This window comes from Stomoxys calcitrans, chromosome 5 (genome assembly GCF_963082655.1).
Source record: "Stomoxys calcitrans chromosome 5, idStoCalc2.1, whole genome shotgun sequence".
NCBI classification, from domain to species: Eukaryota; Metazoa; Arthropoda; class Insecta; order Diptera; family Muscidae; genus Stomoxys; species Stomoxys calcitrans.
In genome coordinates this window covers 16800718-16819301 of record NC_081556.1, presented here as the reverse complement: position 1 = coordinate 16819301, position 18584 = coordinate 16800718, and the positions used below count along the sequence as shown (strand labels likewise).

Here is an 18584-nt window from a genome sequence, read left to right as displayed (position 1 = left end):
GGTGGGGAAAACCACCGTTAAAAATTTTTTCTGATGGTCTCTCCAGGATTCGAACCCAGGCGTTCAGCGTCATAGGCGGACATGCAAACCTCTGCGCTACGGTGGCCTCCATATAGACCCATGGGGTTCCATACCTTCCCCAAAACACCCACAATCAGGGCTTATTTAATGAGCACTGACAATATGGGGCTCAAATAAAAGGTATTTGGGTGTAGAATACGAATCAGATATCCTATTGTGGGACCCAATGGTTGGGAGCCCGCCCCTTCCCAACAACACCCCCCCCCCCCCCCGTCCCCCAAAGAGGACTTATTTACGACTATAGCAATATGGGGCTCAAATGAAAGGTCTTTAGTAGTAAATCACGAATCTGATGTCAATATTCGGGACAAAGTGTCTGTGAGGCCACCCCACCCCCAAAACACTATCCATATAGGACGTATATGCAGACCATTGCAATATGGGGCTCAAATAAGAGGTATTTCACGAATCTGATATATAGGGTGATTTTTTTGAGGTTAGGATTTTCATGCATTAGTATTTGACAGATCACGTGGGATTTCAGACATGGTGTCAAAGAGAAAGATGCTCAGTATGCTTTGACATTTCATCATTAATAGACTTACTAACGAGCAACGCTTGCAAATCATTGAATTTTATTACCAAAATCAGTGTTCGGTTCGAAATGTGTTCATTCACCGTAACGTTGCGTCCAACAGCATCTTTGAAAAAATACGGTCCAATGATTCCACCAGCGTACAAACCACACCAAACAGTGCATTTTTCGGGATGCATGGGCAGTTCTTGAACGGCTTCTGGTTGCTCTTCACTCCAAATGCGGCAATTTTGCTTATTTACGTAGCCATTCAACCAGAAATGAGCCTCATCGCTGAACGGTGAATGAACACATTTCGAACCGAACACTGATTTTGGTAATAAAATTCAATGATTTGCAAGCGTTGCTCGTTAGTAAGTCTATTCATGATGAAATGTCAAAGCATACTGAGCATCTTTCTCTTTGACACCATGTCTGAAATCCCACGTGATCTGTCAAATACTAATGCATGAAAATCCTAACCTCAAAAAAATCACCCTTTATATTTTCAGGGTCAAGTCACTGAGTAGCCGCCTCATCCTCCAAAACAACCCCCAAACCGAACATGTTTGCTGACTATGGAAATATGGGGCTCAAATGAAAGGTATTTGGAAGTAGACCACGAATCTGATATCAACATTCGGGATCAACTGTCTAGGGAACGTCCCACCCCCATAACAACGCCCATATAGGACGTATTTGCTCACCATGACAATTTGGGCCTTAAAGAGAGTGAAGCTCGATACTGATTGTTTTTAGGGCTAATACCTAAACCGGACATATGTACTGACTTTTGCGGGCCCGGTTCAACTAGGTTTAAATATTAAATAATACTTATATATGATATATGGATTAATTTCATTAAGCTTTTGTTATTTAAATAAATGTAAATAAAAATTGTTAGAAAAAAAGCCAACACCAACCTTAAACCAAAAAGCCACCTGGATGCCATCAAGTCAACGAGGAAGAAAAACGTTGTAAAAATCATTGCGGTTGATTGTTTTGTGTGTGTGTGTGTTAGTGGGCAAAATAAAATGCAAAAAACACATAATTAAATTAATTAAGCCGGATTTTTGGTGCAGTTGTTCGATGATGTTCGAGTAGTGATGTTAGACGATAGTTGTTTTGGAATTGTTGAAGTGCAGCAGCAGACAATGAGTATGCATAAGTGGCGCACAAGTTATAATTAATTGCAGTGGCGGCAGAAGTGGTAAGACAATTGGCCCAAGAGATAAGGGGAATGGCCATAGGGAGACCACAAAAATTCCAAAGTAAATGGGTGTCAGTAGTCAGTCATCGTGGAGAACATCAGCAGAAGCAAACGATGAAAGTGACAGCCAGTATTATGGAGTGTTGCAGCAACAGCAATAGCAATGTTGTGGATGAGGTAGCAGCATCAGCATGAATGGTGGTAGCCATCCAAAGCAGGTTGTTAATCATTTTACAGCAGCCCGAATATGTGGGAGTGTGGTGATACCAGGGAATGACCCCAATCATATGTGGTGCCATAGGTTTGTATATATAAACCAAGGATCAGAATGGTTTTGTAATTAAAAGTTGTTCAGAGCATGATGTGTGGGTGTGTGGGTTTTGCATTGGTAAATTGCATTAAATGGTTCCATCATGTCCAAACGTGTGTGTGTGTGCGACAGCATTTCAAGTAACCATTAGCAGACAAACGTAACAGTGTTGGCATCATAAATCACATGTCACAATGGTAGCGAAGTGTTGTTGGTTGCCAAGCGGCCACATGTTGCCAAAAGCATAAACATCATTTATGTTTACGTTTACCAGCGCAATTATGTATGGGAAAACAGAAACAGAAGCAGCAGTGGTAGTGATACAGTAGCGCATTAAACATAAAACAGGATGATGTGTAAGACACGAGGTTAATTAAGCACATATTGTGGTATTATGTGGCCATAAGTAGGGGAGATAGCAGATTTAGTAGCAAAAGCAGCAACATCATGGCAGCGTATGTTCATTTGGGGTAATGAAGGTAGATGATAATGTTGAAAAGATGTGGAGGTTTTGGGTGGTGTAACAACATGTAATGTTTCGGCAGCATAAAATTTTTTCAGCGGCATGAAGTGTTTCAGCAACATGTCATGTATCAACAACATGTCATGTTTCATCAACATAAAATGTAAGATGAAATGTTTCAGTAAGATTAAATTTTTCATCATTAAGGTTTGTTTCGACAACATGAAATATTTCAGCAACATAAAATGTATCAGAAAAATTTTCCGAACATAAACATTTTTCGGCAACAAGTAATGTTTCGGGCGCATGAAATGGTTCAGCAACATGGTACGTTTTGAGCGCATTAAAAATGCAATATGATGAGATGAGCAACATATTGCACACACAATGTTTTAGCAACATTTTTTTGTTCAAGTAATGTTCATGAGAAAAATTCATTTTTTCACCATTATATAGTTGTTTCATTTTCATTATTTTTGTCATCATTGCCACAAATATTTAAAAAATATTTTGTTGTTATCATTGCAATGCGATGAGATAATACCCATTTTAAGCAACATGTTGTAGTTTTTGTGTATTAGCAATATTTTTAGGTCCAATTTATGTTTGTAACAACATTTTTGTTTTCCAGCGTTATTAAGTTGTTTCATTGAGTAGCAACATGTTTCAGCAACAATGTTTCAGAAGAAACCAAAATTTGTTTGCAATTTTAAATATCATTGTGCGAAAAGTTTTGATTAGTATCATTGTATTGCGAAATTATGATTTTCATGTTTCGAACATTTAGTACACAAGGTGGACAATTCCAAGGTGGAGGTGGAGTATTCCGAGCGATAGCAACATTTCCAAGACAGAGCAGGTTCATTCCCGGAACGATAATGAGTGTTAATATTTAAAATATTATAATTAATGCAGGAATTTTTATGTTTTGTTGTTTCACATAATGTTTCAGCAACATAAGATAATTCAACAACATTAAATGTTTCATCAGCACAGATTGTTTCATCAACATAAAAAGGTTTCAGCAAATTTTTTTTTATGGTTTAGTGGTTAAAGATGAAACCAAATTTTTGTAATTTTTGACATCAATGGGGGATATTTTTAAATTTAATATTTTAATGGTATAATTGCAAGTGATGTGATAAGCAACATGTTTAGCAACATGTATCAGAATAATGTTTGGTCACCAAAATGGAAGTAGTAATCATTGCGGAAAACATCAGTACCGCATAGGGGATACAATTTCATAATGCGTTATCATTGATTGGCATCAACAATAAGATTAAAATGTTGTCGCAAAATGTTTCCGATTCATGGGTGCAAACATTCATTGTTATATTTCAGTCCAGGCAAGCAGATATAATTTCATAATTCGGCATCATTGATTGGCATCAACATTCAGATAAAAATGTTGTCGCAAAATGTTTCGAATCCATGGGTGTAAACATTCATTGTTATATTTCAATGCATCAAAGCGGATACAATTCCAAAATTTGCCAACATTGTTTGAAATTAGGTTTAAATTGTTGCCGCAACATGTATCCAATCCATGGGTGCAAACAATCATTGTTATATTTCAGTTCAGTCAAGCGAATACAATTCCATAATTCGGCATCATTGATTGGCATGAACAATAAGATTTAATTATTGTCGCAACATTTATCCAATCCCAGGGTGTATACATTCGTAGTTATATGTTAGCAACATGTTCGATTTTAGTATATCAAATCAAATATGGTGTTGATATCAATTTGATGACGTTACGTTTTATACAAAGTAAATATGAAAGCCAGCATGGTCAATAATATCATAAGTTTTCATCATCATGTTTACACAACATGTATCCACATAGTTGTTTATAGTTTCCAAACAATGTTTCAGCAACATGTTTTTTGATTCAAGTGATGTTCAGACAAATTTTAATTTTTCACAAAATATTGTGAAAGAAAAGGTCAAAAATTGTCATAATGTGTTGAATAAGCCAATGTTTCGTTTTGCAACATTTGGCACAGCAAATATCATTGTAGCAACATATATATATATATTATTGGTGATGATTGTTGATGGAGAGTTATGTAGTGCATAACATTTTTTTAATCGTTGTTTAATACAATATGTTGCCACATTTTTAATAGTTGTAGACGGCATACATTTTGGTTTTCAAAGTTCCATATGTTTAATAAAAATGTTGAGGGATTAAAAGTTCAGCAACATTTCATTATCAACAGCAACATCATTAATAGAGTATTTGTTGATTATTATAGTCATCATAGCCAGGTAATTTTGTGAATCACGTTACATTATCCCATTTTTATTCCATTATAATCATCATCAAGGTATAGCAGCCAAATGTCCATAGACGATTTGAAAATACAAAAATGCCAATACAATAATAAACGCCATACATGTACGATAGACAGTTTGCAGAGTTATTGTCAGACAATTATGATCATCGTCAGAAGATTTTTGTTTTTGTTTGCGTGTTGCAAATTTCAACATCAGTTAAGGTAGCAGATATGATTTCATTTGGTTTTGCAGCATCATAATTCAACATAAGTTTGATTTCATTTCGAAGCACCAATATCGTACAATTTTTTTTTTAATTTTTGGCACGCATTAGTTTCCATAGAAATGTAATCATGTTGAAGTTTTACCCAATTATTTTTCCAGAAAATTTTGGTGTATTTAATTTCGATGAGTATGCATGTGTAAGCGTTAAACGTAAAGCGTTGTGATAAAGAAGCAAAAAAGTAAGCGCAAAAAAAGGAGAAAGAAAAGAGAACAAAAATCACTTTTGTTAGTTGTTGTTCTTGTAATATTGAAATACATGCTATAACATTCCATTCCATTCATTAAACATTCCCGTATACTTGGCTTCATAACAGTCTATTTCAGGAGACAGAGAGAGAGAGAGAGGGCAGGATGTAGTTCACACTCATGTTTGGTATTAGCCTGCACTGATGCATAAGGAATTTTTTCATCAATATATTCTCATGCATGAGTTATTCTTATTTGATGATATTTTTAAAATTTTACTTTATCACAGATTTCAAGGGAATGTAGGAAAAATTAAAAAAAATGTATGTACATAGAAATGAATAATAAAAATATGGAAACATTATTTGCCATATAAATAAATCTTAACAAAAAAAAAAAAAGTTTTAAAAAAAATTTAAAAGATTGTAATATACTTTCAAATTGCAAATTTAAATATTTGTAGAAAAACTATTTTGCTTTTAACTATATACAAAATACTTGTTTTATAAAATTTATTTCTTCGTCTTTGAATTAATTTAAAGTTTTTTTGGATGTAAAAATTTAAATTTTTATACCCACCACCTAAGATGGGGATATACTAATCTAGTCATTCCGTTTGTAATACCTCGAAATATTCGTCCCAGACCCCATAAAGTATATATATTCTCGATCGTCTCGATGTTCTGAGTCCATCCAGTCATGTCCGTCCATCCGTCTGTCGAAATCACGATAGTGGTCGAACGAGTAACGCCAGCCGTAGGTCGTTGGAGATTGCAAAGGAGCCACATCGGTTCAGATGTAGATATAGCTCCCATATAAACCGATCTTCCGATTTATTTCTTGAGCCCCTGGGAGCAGCAATTTTTGTCCGATGTGGCTGAATTTTGCAAGTGGTTTTTGTTACGACTTCCAACAATTGTGCCAAGTACGGTCCAAATTGGTCTTTAAACTGATATACATAGCTCCCACATAAGCCGATCTCCCAATTTGACTTATTGATCCCCTGCAGTCCGTAATTTTTGTCCGATTTGTCTAAAATTTTGCATGTAGTGTTCTGTTTCGACTTTCAACAACTGTGCCAAGTAGGGTTGAAATCGGTCTATAACTTGATATAGCTCCCATATAAACCAATCTCCTGATTTCACGTTTTGGGGCCTTACAAGCCGCAAGTTTTGTCCGATTTGGCTGAAATTTTGCATGAGATGTTCTGTTAAAACTGTGCTAAGTGCGATCCAAATCGGTCAATAACCTGATATAGCTCCCATATAAACCGATCTCTAGACATGACTTCTTGATTCGTTGCAAGCCTCAATTTTTGTCAGATTTGGCTGAAATTTTGCATGCCATTTTCTGTTACGACTACTAATAACTGTGCCAAACGCGGTCCAAATCAGTCTATAAACTGATATCGCTCCCATGTAAAACGGGTTGCTGTTTGACAGAAGTTTGGTATGTAGAGTAAAATTATGCCCTTCAACAAAATATATTTTGCATAAAATTTTCCCAAGATTGGGCACGGCCGAACTTAGCACGTCCGTCTGTCGAAGAAGGAAAGCATGGCGCTTGAAATTTTGCACAAATACTTCTTATTAGTGTAGGTCGGTTGGGATTGTAAATGGGCCAAATCGGTTAAGTTTTGATATAGCTGTCATCTAAACCGATCTCTTTTAGAGGGTGAAATTCTTATCCAAAATGGTTGAAATTTTCCATACGCCGTTTTGATATGACTTCCAACAACTGTTCTAAGAATGGTCTAAATCGGTATATAAACTGATACAAATGCAAATTTTGCACATGGAACAGGGGAAAACTTCTCACATATCAATGTGTGCAGTCCGATTCAAGTTTAAGCTCAATGATAAGGGACCTCCTTTTTATAGCCGAGTCAGAACGGCGTGCCGCAGCGTGACACCTCTTTGGAGAGGAGTTTTACATAGCAAGGTACCTCACAAATGTGGCCAGCATTAGGAGGGGATAACCACCGCTGAAAAATTTTCTGATGTTCCTGCCAGGTTTCGAACCCAGGCGTTCAGCGTCATAGGCGGACATGCTAATCTCTGCGCTACGGTGGCCTCCAACTGATATAGCTGCCATATAAACCGATCTCCCAGTTTGACTTTTTGAACCTCTGGAGAGCGCAATTATTACTCCATTTGCCTGAAATTTTGGAGGTGGTGTTTTTCTATGACTGGTGTTTTTCTATTCGAAAAAGTCATTTAAAGAACTTGACAAATGCGATCCATGGTGAAGGGTATACAAGATTCGGCACAGCCGAACTTAGCACGCTTTGATTTGTTTTTGTTATAATGCAGCTAATTTGTATCTTCAAAAGATTTTTGTTTTAATTTTTGTATTTACGGATGTAATTTTCATTTAATTTTTTCCGTATTTATTTCTGTTAAAGTTAGTGTCCCATGGGTCGTATTATGTTTGAGATCTATCATACGCACCCCATTACCAACATTATTAATAACACTTATACGCCACCGAATATAATGGTTTGTTTAATAGATTTTTATACCCACTACCAAAGGATGGGGTATATTCATTTTGTCATTTCGTTTGCAACACATCGAAACATCCATTTTCGACCCTATAAAGTATATATATTTTTCATCGTCGTAAAAATCTAAGACGATCTAACCATGTCCGTCCGTCCGTCTGTTTGTTGAAATCATGCTACTGTCTTTCAAAATTAAGATAATTAGCTGAAACATTGCACAGATTCTTTTTTTGTCCATAGGCAGATTAAGTTCGAAGATGGGTTATATTGGACTGTATCTTGATGTAGCCGCCATATGGACCGATCTTCCTCTCGACATCCGATTTAATTATGGTTCAGATCGAACCATATTTTATATAGTTGCCATATAGACCGATCTGCCGATTAGGGGTCAAAAGCCCATAAAACCTGCATTTATTATTCGATTTCGCTAAAATTTCAAACAGTGAGTTGTTTTAAGTCATCTGACTTAAATATGGTTCAGATCGGACCATATTTGATATAGCTGTCATATAGACTGATCTGGATCTAAAGCCCATAGAACCTGCATTTATTATCCGATTTCGCTGAAATTTGAAACAGTGAGTTGTTTAAAGCCTTTCGATATCCGAATTCAATATGGTTCAGATAGGACCATATTTGGATATAGCTGCCATATAGAGCGATCTGCCGATTTAGGGTCTGAAGCCCAAAAAAACATGCATTTATTACCCGATTTCGCTGAAATTTGGCACAAAGATTTATGTTAGGTTTTCCAACAACCTTTCTTTGCATGGTGCAGATCGGTCTATATTTGGATATTGCTGCCATATATACCGATTTCCAGATTAAAGTCTTGGGCCCACAAAAGGCGTACTTATTACCCAATGTCGCTGAATATTGGCACAGTAGGCTGTGTTAGACTCTTCAACATTCATCCATCTCATCGGCCTTTATTTCGGAATAGCTGCCATATAGACCGATCTCCCGATCTAAGGTCTTGTGAGCCCATAAAAGGCACATTTATTATCTTACTTCCTTTCAGTAATAGCCTCGTCTTCTCACGATCCGGATCACTCCATGGGATTTTCGTTGTTCTACCGACGGTTTCACTGTTCCACAGGGCTGCATGCGCATTTGTCGCCTACTCCCTTAAATCGATCTGCGTCGACCCGAAATGCTTCGGGTTAACCAAGTTTATTCACGGCAGTTCTCTGGCCTTCACCGCCAAATCGTCTGCCCCTTCATTCCCTCTTACTCTGTTATGGTCGGGCACCAAAACGATGCGGATTGTGCATCGTTTCAGAGAACTTCAGAGAAGAAGTTAATCTCTTTCTTACACTGCAAGACTGTTCGTAACCTTACCCTCCTGGTTGTTTTTGCCCTTATCGCAATTTTACTGTCGGTATAGATGTTTATATTTGATGTTCTCGCGTTAAAATCACATCACCTCACGCATTCCATGATCGCCCGGATCTCCGCCTGCAGGACCGTATTATGGTCAGGCAGTCTAAAACAGATCTCAGTCCCTGGGTTCTCAGTGTAAACCCCCAGGCCCATTCTGTCCTCTAGCTTTGATCCATCCGTGTAACATGATCTTCCAGATGGCAATACTAGGGTTCCGTTTATGCTAAGTATGGTTGAAATCGATCAATAACCTCATATAACTGTTATATAAACCGATCTGGAAATTGGAAAAATTGCGTAAAATAGAATGAAGGTAAATTTAGATATCCACTTTATTTTTTCGATAATGTCGTATAAGGGCTAAAAAAGCGCTATCACTTGCTTTAGGACAACAGGGAGTAATGGGAAATTTAAGGCTTTAGAGCAAAGGAAAACAAACTTCTTGTGACCGAAAATGTCATTGGAAATTTGCGTGCAAGGAAATTTTTACAGAAATTTCATAACAAAAAATTTGGAGGCCACCGTGGCGCAGAGGTTAACATGTCCGACAACGACGCCAACGCCTGGGTTCAAATCCCCACGTGAACATGAGAAAAGTTTTCCGCGGTGATTATCACAATGGACGAAAACGTCAAAGTGAGTCTGATGGTCTTATCCCCTTACCAATGCTGGCAACATTTATGAGGTATAGTGCCATGTTAAAACTTCTCTACTAACTGCTGTGGCTATGCACCTCGCCGTTGGGACTTAGCACAAAAAAGGGACCCCTTATCATAAACTTTAATCGGACTGCACTCATTGGCATGAGAGAAGCATCTCCTCTTCCTTAGTGAAATGTTCATGGGACATTTAGATAATCATATACAAATTTTGCAATTTTACTGTCGGTATAGATGTTTATGTTCGACGTTCTCGCGTTAAAATCACACCACTTCACGCATTCCATGATCGCCCGGATCTCCGCCTGCAGGACCGTATTATGGTCAGGCAGTCTAAAACAGATCTCAGTCCCTGGGTTCTCAATGTAAACCCCCAGGCCCATTCTGTCCTCTAGCTTTGATCCATCCGTGTAACATGATCTTCCAGATGGCAATACTAGGGTTCCGTTTATACTAAGTATGGTTGAAATCGATCAATAACCTCATTGAAATCGATCAATAACCTCATATAACTGTTATATAAACCGATCTGGGGTCTTGACTTCTTGACCCTCTAGAGGGCGCAATTATTTTGAATCTTGATTTTTTTAGCCACTAGAGGGCGCAATTCTTATTCGATTTAGCTGAAATTTAGCATGACGTGGTTTGTTATTATTTTCAACAACTGTGCTAAGTATGGCTGAAATCGATCAATAACCTGATATAACTGTCATATAAACCGATCTGGGATCTTGACTTCTTGACCCTATTGAGGGCGCAATTATTATCCGATTTGGCTAAAATTGTGTATGGCGTGTTTCGTTAAAACTTCTAACTACTGTGCGGAGTATGGTTCAAATCGGTCCATAACCTGATGTAGCTGCCATATAAACCGATCTTGAATCTTAACTTCTTTCGCCACTAGAGGGCGCAATTATTATCCGATTTGGCTAAAATTGTACATGACGTGTTTTGTTATGACTTCCAATAACTGTGCTAAGTATGATTGAAATCGATCAATAACCTGATATAACTGTCATATAAACCGATCTGGGATCTTGACTTCTTGACCCTCTAGAGGGCGCAATTATTATCCGATTTGGCTGAAATTGTGCATGGCTTGTTTCGTTAAAACTTCTAACTACTGTGCTTAGTATGGTTCAAATCGGTCCATAACCTGATATAGCTACCATATAAACCGATCTTGAATCTTGACTTCTTGACCCTCTAGAGGGCGCAATTATTATCCGATTTGAATTGGCTGAAATTTTACAAAATGACTTTCTACTATGGTCTGCAACATTTAATTTGATTATGGTCCGAATCGGACCATGACTTTATATATTTCAAAAAGATATAACGGGAAAAGAACTCGACAAATGCGACCTATGGTGGAGGGTATACAAGATTCGGCCCGGCCGAACTTAGCACGCTTCAACTTGTTTCTGTTAAACCCATTTTATTAAAGTGACTTTTAGAAAGCCCACAGAGCTCAGCATTTCAGTTATAAATAATGAGTAAAATGGTATTACAGACTTTATTTTATTTTTAGTACGTCATATTTAATTATTAATTATTAGCTTTTAATTACTTTTATTTATTATTTAGCCTTTTGTGCGATGAGATTAATTTTTTTTCAGTTAGCTGCCTAAATCTGGGTTTTGCAAGCTTTCACCCAAAACGAATTTTCTTTGTTAAGAAAATACCATCTCATTGAAGGAAACGAAAGACTGCGTATACATCAAAAATCCATTAAAATTCTTAAAGAAAATCCCAGCTTAAATCTAAGCTGGCTAAGAAGAAAATCGGAGTTTTGGTATTTTGTTAACAATTACATTTTTATTCAACATCCATTGTTGTTGGTGTTGTTCTGCAGACAGACGAAAGCTACCAAATAAAATTGAGGTGGCGCAAAAAAAAAAACACAAAATAAGCAATTCAAGCGTTAAGTCTTTTTAATCGGCTTAAATCAGTCAACCAATCGAAGAGGGTGATGATGGCGGTGCTGCGGTAGGTTGGTGTGATGGGTGTAATGATGATTTTACATTTAATCACATTTAAATGGCCATAGTAAGCCAACTAAAGCTTATTAAACTTTTGTTTCTTGTTTGTGTGCCTTTCAAAGGGACCACTGGGCAGGCTCTTTTTAAATAACTACAGCTTTAAATGGTTAATTGGTTGAATAGTTGACAGGAAGTTGACTATTGCAATTCACAATTCAATAACCCCCACCATCATCTGCCTCATGTTGATAAAAATCCACTTGGCTTTATGGCGTTTTTTATGAATTCCATTGGGGAAGAGAATTAGCAGCATTTAACAACCTTTTTCCTCTTTTTTTATTTAAAGCCTTTAAGCACGCATGTGGTTTGAAACAAATAATTTCTGAAAGCCTCATAGGAAATGTCTGGCCTTTTGAAGTGATTCCCAGCCCATGATAGTGCCATAGCAACATGGGCCTTACAATAGGGGAAAAAAAACGATTTTTAACAAATGACTGAATTATCACACCTTCCCATTCTCACTCTCTCGCAGCAAGCAATTTGTCCTGCAAAACTTTGTTATTTTGTCCATCACAATTTAATGATCCCCACAAGTCTGGCCCAGCCAATATCAAGACCAAGTCGTTAATGCTCAACACCAGTTGGCGTTGCCTTACTGACAAAAGTATCCCAAAGTGAACCATGGAGGAAGCATTATTCTTATAAGGCTTGGTCACACCTGTGACCGACCAGTTATTAATAACTTGAGGCCCTACAGTAGGATGTGGGTGTGATAAATTGATGTAGGTGAGTGCAGAGTGAATGCAAAAGTCTGTCCTTTGTATAGGTCAATCATTCCATTAGCCAATGTCATGTAAGGGAGTGCGAAAAACAGGTCAATTTTTCATGTCAATGGAAGATTATGAATTTTATGTTTTTATCCTAGCCAATTAAAAATGAATTGAGGTTGAGTGTTAACAGTCGATTAGGGTTTTTTTTTTTTTAAATGCCACAATGGTGATTTTAGTTGCTATCATAAATAAAAGTGGTTGATAGTAAATGAATGGGCGTTTTATTGTGGTACAAAAAATGCTAACAAGGAAATTGGAAAAATTGCTGAAAATAGAATGAAGGAAAATTTAGATATCCACTTTATTTTTTCGATTATGTGGTATAGGGGCTAAAGTAGTGCTATCACTTGCTTTAGGACAACAGGGAGTTATATCGTGGCCGAAAATGTCATTGAAAATTTGCGTGGTGTGCAAATGTTTTGGGCGGGTTTTAAAGAAGGTTTTATACAACTTGTATCTAGGGAGAAGATTTGTATACCCACCACCATTGGATGGGGGTATACTAATCTAGTCATTCCGTTTGTAACATCTCGAAATATTCGTCTGAGACCCCATATTGTATATATATTCTTGATCGTCATGACATTTTAGGGTCGATCTAGCCATGTCCGTCCGTCTGTCCGTTGGTCTGTCCATCCGTTCGACCGTCTGTCTGTCGAAAGCACGCTAACTTTCGAAGAAATAAAGCTAAACGCTTGAAATTTTGCACAAATATTTGCTATTAGTGTAGGTCGGTTGGGATTGTAAATAGGTCATATCGGTCCATGTTTTGATATAGCTGCTATATAAACCGATCTTGAATCTCGACTTCTTCAGCCACTAGAGGGTGCAATTCTTATCCGATTTGAATGAAATTTTGCACGAAGTGTTTTACTATGATATCCAACAACTGTACTAAGTATGGTTCAAATTGGTCCATAACCTGATATAGCTGTCATATAAACCTATCTGGGGACTTGACTTATTGAGCTTCTAGAGCACGCAATTCCTATCCGATTTGGCTGAAATTTTGCATGATGTATTTTATTATGACTTTTAACAACTGTGTCTGGTGTGGTTCAAATCGGTCCATAACATATAGTTGTCATATAAACCGATATGGGAACTTGACTTCTTGAGCCTCTAGAGGTCGCAATTATTATCCGATTTGCCTCATATTTTGTACGACAGATCCTCTCATGACCACCAATATACGTGTTTATTATGGTCTGAATCGGTCTATAGCCTGATACAGCTTCCATATAAATCCATCTCTCTATTTTACTGCTTGAGCCCCCAAAGGGCGCAATTCTCATTCGAATTGGCTGACGTTTTACACAGGTCTCCAACATATAATCTAATCGTGATCCGAACTGGACCATATCTTGATATCGCTCTAATAGCAGAGCAAATCTTTTATTTTATCCTTTTTTTGCCTAAGAAGAGATGCCAGGAAAAGAACTCGACAAATGCGATCCATAGTGGAGGGTATATAAGATTCGGCCCGGCCGAACTTGGCACGCCTTTACTTGCTCTTGTTCTTGTCGTCTTGACGTTCTGAGTCGATCTTGCCATGTCCGTCCGACTGTGGAAATCACGATAGCGGTCGAAGGCATTAAGCTAGCCGCTTGAAATTTTGCACAGATACTTACTTTTGATGTGAGTCGTTGGGGGATTGCAAATGGACCATATCGGTTTAGATTTAGATATAGACCCTATAAAAGTTCTGCAAGAGTATGCTGTTGTCAAAAACACTTTAACTGGCATGGTGGATACCGATTTCAGTTACGCAATGTATCATCATCACCACCTTTATTAACTTGATTAAGGTGCTCTACATACCCAACGACTATTGAGTACGGTGTAGAGCGTGCTTTTGTTCTGAACGAGTAACACCCAGAAAGAAGTGAGATAGGCCCATTGATAAGTATACCGATCGACTCATAATCATTTTCTGATTCGATTTAGCTATGTCCGTCTGTCCATGTTAATTTGTGTACAAACAACAGGTCGCAGTTTTTATCCGCTGGTCTTTAAATTAGGTACAGATACGAAGCCTATTGAAATTGGACAAAATCGGTTCACATTTAAATATAGCTCCCATATATCATATACATGTTCGTCCGATTTGCAGTAATAATGCAATAAAATGGTCATTCGTCATCCGATTCTCTCGACATTACATGTGGATTTTATAGAAATCGGTCCAGATATAGATATAGCTGTCATATATATCGCCCGATTTTCACTCCTAGAGCCACTTCAAGCTCATTTGCTGACCAATTTTCACAAAACTGTGTATAACGCTTTCTGCGACGATTTCCACAATATCTTTGAAGTTTGCTTGAAATCGGTTCAGATTTAGATATTGCTCCCATATATATGTTCGCATATTCCTCGACGGCAGCGTTTTTCTCGACGACTACCACAATATCTAAGAAGTTTGCTCGAAATCGGTTCCGATTTGAATATAGCTGTCATACGCTGCCTACGACAAATACTTCGAATTTTCTGGCCAAACCGTATTTCAAATGAAGAATTGCAAATAAGAACAAACACTTCCCCTGCTGAAATCCGGAATAGAAAATGGGTCATATCCTACGCCGACCGAGCGATGATAAAGCGAGAAATGTCCTAGATTGGAACCCACAAAGACAGCGAGGGAGGGGACGCCCGAAAAACACATGGATCCGCTGTAGGAAAAGAGAATTTTAATCAACCCTTAAATCGTGGAATCAAGACGTTGCAATGCTCTTGTATATAACTATTAGAGTCAATTTTTAATTTTTTTTTTTTTTAATTTTGTTTTCATAGGAGTTTTTTAAGAGAACATTTTCTATAGGTTTTTATTTTTTGAGAAAATTCTTAGGATTTTTGTCTTTGGAAGAAATTTTATAGAAATTTTACAATATTTTCGTAAAATATTCCTTTTTTCCTTTCCCTCAAATGAATACCGCAATGGACGCTCCCTTTCACATTCTCTTGTCTTTGCATCCATACCAAACTTTGATAAATCACTTGGATTCACAACACCACCTATTCTAATACATACTTGAGTAAATGAACTTAGTCCAAAAAGGGGAACATGTTGTGGCAATTGTGCTTGCCCACTAATACCACTTAATGGCCAACATAATGCTAAAGCCACAACAATTCCTACACTTTACACATCCTACTGTTTAGCTCGCTGCTCAAGTACGAGTACTTAGTGACTAAAAGTGAAATATATTGACCACCAGCTGTTTGCCAAGTGGAGTGTGGAGTGGGATTGCACGAATGCAATGAAAAATGCACTTACAAAGGCGCATTACAACGATGACAGGCAATTGTCTTTCAAGACACTTTAAATCTTAAGCGAGCACAACAAAGCAAATGGAACTGGTGCCCAAGTCCCATTGTTTTCACTTGAAGTGAAAAGTTTGACCCCAATGATAATTGAACTGCCACAAATTAGGAAAAGGTACCGCAAGGCAAAAGTAATTGCATGACCGATCGACCAAGCCAACGATTGGTTAAGAAGCCATCAAAGACAAAAAGATAAAAAGGCAAAAATAGAAGATGAAAAAATAAAAAAAAACCAGCTAGCCAGGAATTAAAAATAAATCATAGATAATATTCTTTGGCTTCTTTTGGTTCTTTTCATTCCTATTTTTTTTTTCTTGCGCCACCATCACAAAGCAGCCAAATGCAATAGGTCAGACAGATACTGGGGCTTTTTAGAGGATGCTTGTTACCGATAAAAAGTTTCTTTGATTTTATAGCATACCTTAAGGCTAGGTTTTTGCTCAAAATGGGAGCATAGTTTTAGTTGCATCATTTTAAATAAATGCAAATAATTTCTCTGAGAATTGATGATAAGAAAACTTTTTGAAAAGATTTTCTGCTTGATTACAGAAGTGAAGGATAAAGAGGTAAATTTTGCTTAAGGGTTCTTTAAAAAGTCAAAGGTATTTAAATTAGGCTGTTTACAGAAGAGATATTTTAATGAAAGCCTACATTGATGCTAATAAAGTGGAAGTATACTTTGATAGTAAAACCAAATTATTTAATTTTAAAAAATTGTCGTAAAGAGCTAATAAAAGAAGATACTTTGGTTATAAGCTTTTTTTGGTAATTTCATTGCCATCATCAAGGCTTTTTGTAAAAATGTGTCTTGTAATCTGAACCTGGAATATTTGAATTCTTTATATAGAAGGTGCAGTATACACAATGGCGAATGAACTGGAAATCAAGGCCGCCATACAAGCAAGCGATGAAGTGCGAAGGATTGGAAAAGGCCTGACGGTTCACCGAAACATGGTCACTGTACTATAGCTGAATGATACAAGACTTGGACGTATATTTTCCAATCAAGATGAGGTTTGATGATATAAAAACCATATTTCTTCCTTTTTGTAAAACACTGCTGAAATAATTATGCCTCCAATAATAACATAAAACCACAACTTCTTCTCCCAGTTTTGCCAACTCGGCAAAATAATTGCTCCACCAAAAGATATCATCCAGTCCCCAGTAAGTATTTTTAATGGGATTGTTCTGGTGTTTCCTTTATGTCTCCCTACCCTCTAGCTATGTTGGCATCTATTTCCTTAATTGTCAGCGTTTTGAAATTACAAATATTTTGCCATTGTTTGTTTGTCCTGATTAAATTGTTATTTCCGGTCAATTAAACGCAAACATTTCGTTACTATACAGGCAAAAATACAAACAAAATATTGTGCAAAGAGAACGAACGAGAACATTGATAAATATTTACAAATTGTAAATATTTTATTTGTTATTGTCGTGGTTGTTTGCCAAATAGAATTTATGGCCAAACTAAAAGCTGGTTATATACAGCAAAAAGAATTGTGGTTTGAGGTAATATGGTGACAATAAAGTGGCAAAGAAGAGGGGCGAATATTTGGCAATACTATTTTGTGTCATTGTTGTGGTTTGTGGTGACTGGACCACAAAGCAATATTCTCGGAAGTTATATTCTGCTTTAAGGGGTATTTTTTAATATTTGAATATTTTATGTAAATGAAATTCGAGAAAACATAAACAAATTCCCAAGAACTATAAATACAATATTCTCTCCCTCCTTAGAGCAGGCTTTGTTTATAGGGGGCCTAAAAGTAGGCTATACATTTTGTATTTTAAAAAAATATTTTAGGATTTTGGTATCGAATTAATACATTGGAGTTATTAAATTAGCACACAATAAAATAAAATAAAATAAAATAAAATAAAATAAAATAAAATAAAATAAAATAAAATAAAATTAAAATAAAATAAAATAAAATAAAATAAAATAAAATAAAATAAAATAAAATAAAATAAAATAAAATAAAATAAAATAAAATAAAATAAAATAAAATAAAATAAAACAAAACAAAATAAAATAAAATAAAAAAATAAAATAAAATTAAATTAAATTAAATAAAAATTATACAAAATAAAATAAATTACATTAACTAAAAATTAAAAATAAAATAAAATAAAATAAAGAACAATAAAATTAAGTAAAATAAACCAAAACAAGTAAAAGCGTGCTAAGTTCGTCCGGGCCATATTTTGAGATCCCACCACCATGGATATGCAGCCCATTGGGGCCTTCATTTGGAACTGCGCCGCCAGGGTCGCGCTTAGGCTGAGGGAGGGATGGTTGTGGCCACAGTACGATTCTGGGTGTTATGGATACGGAGGGCAGACTGAGGGGGTTCTCCGACTACCTGGCACCAGTGCCGACAGGAGGAAGGGCATTCGCGATTCGATTTCCTGAGAGGGACGAATGGAGGGCGAATGGTGTACTTGAGGAGTATGAGACCTCGATCTACACAGATGACTCCAAGATGGAGTCAGGGACTGATTTGGGCGTCTACTCTGATGCACTCAATATCAGTATGTCTCTGAGACTGCCGGACGTGG

The 18584-nt window shown here is 36.7% G+C and overlaps 1 protein-coding gene across 13 annotated transcripts in view; it reads right to left on the bottom strand.

Annotated features, from left to right (window-relative positions):
- Positions 1 to 18584, bottom strand: part of LOC106081688 (uncharacterized) — a 445711-nt gene that overhangs the window by 114999 nt on the left and 312128 nt on the right. For 12 of the 13 annotated variants that reach the window (XM_059370389.1, XM_059370401.1, XM_059370400.1 and 9 more), the window contains exon 5: positions 1519 to 1536. The exons of the other annotated variant lie outside the window; for it this stretch is intronic. In XM_059370389.1, coding sequence (XP_059226372.1) covers positions 1519 to 1536 — 18 coding nt within the window. The remainder of the gene's footprint in view (positions 1 to 1518; positions 1537 to 18584) is intronic. 13 annotated transcript variants of the gene reach the window in all.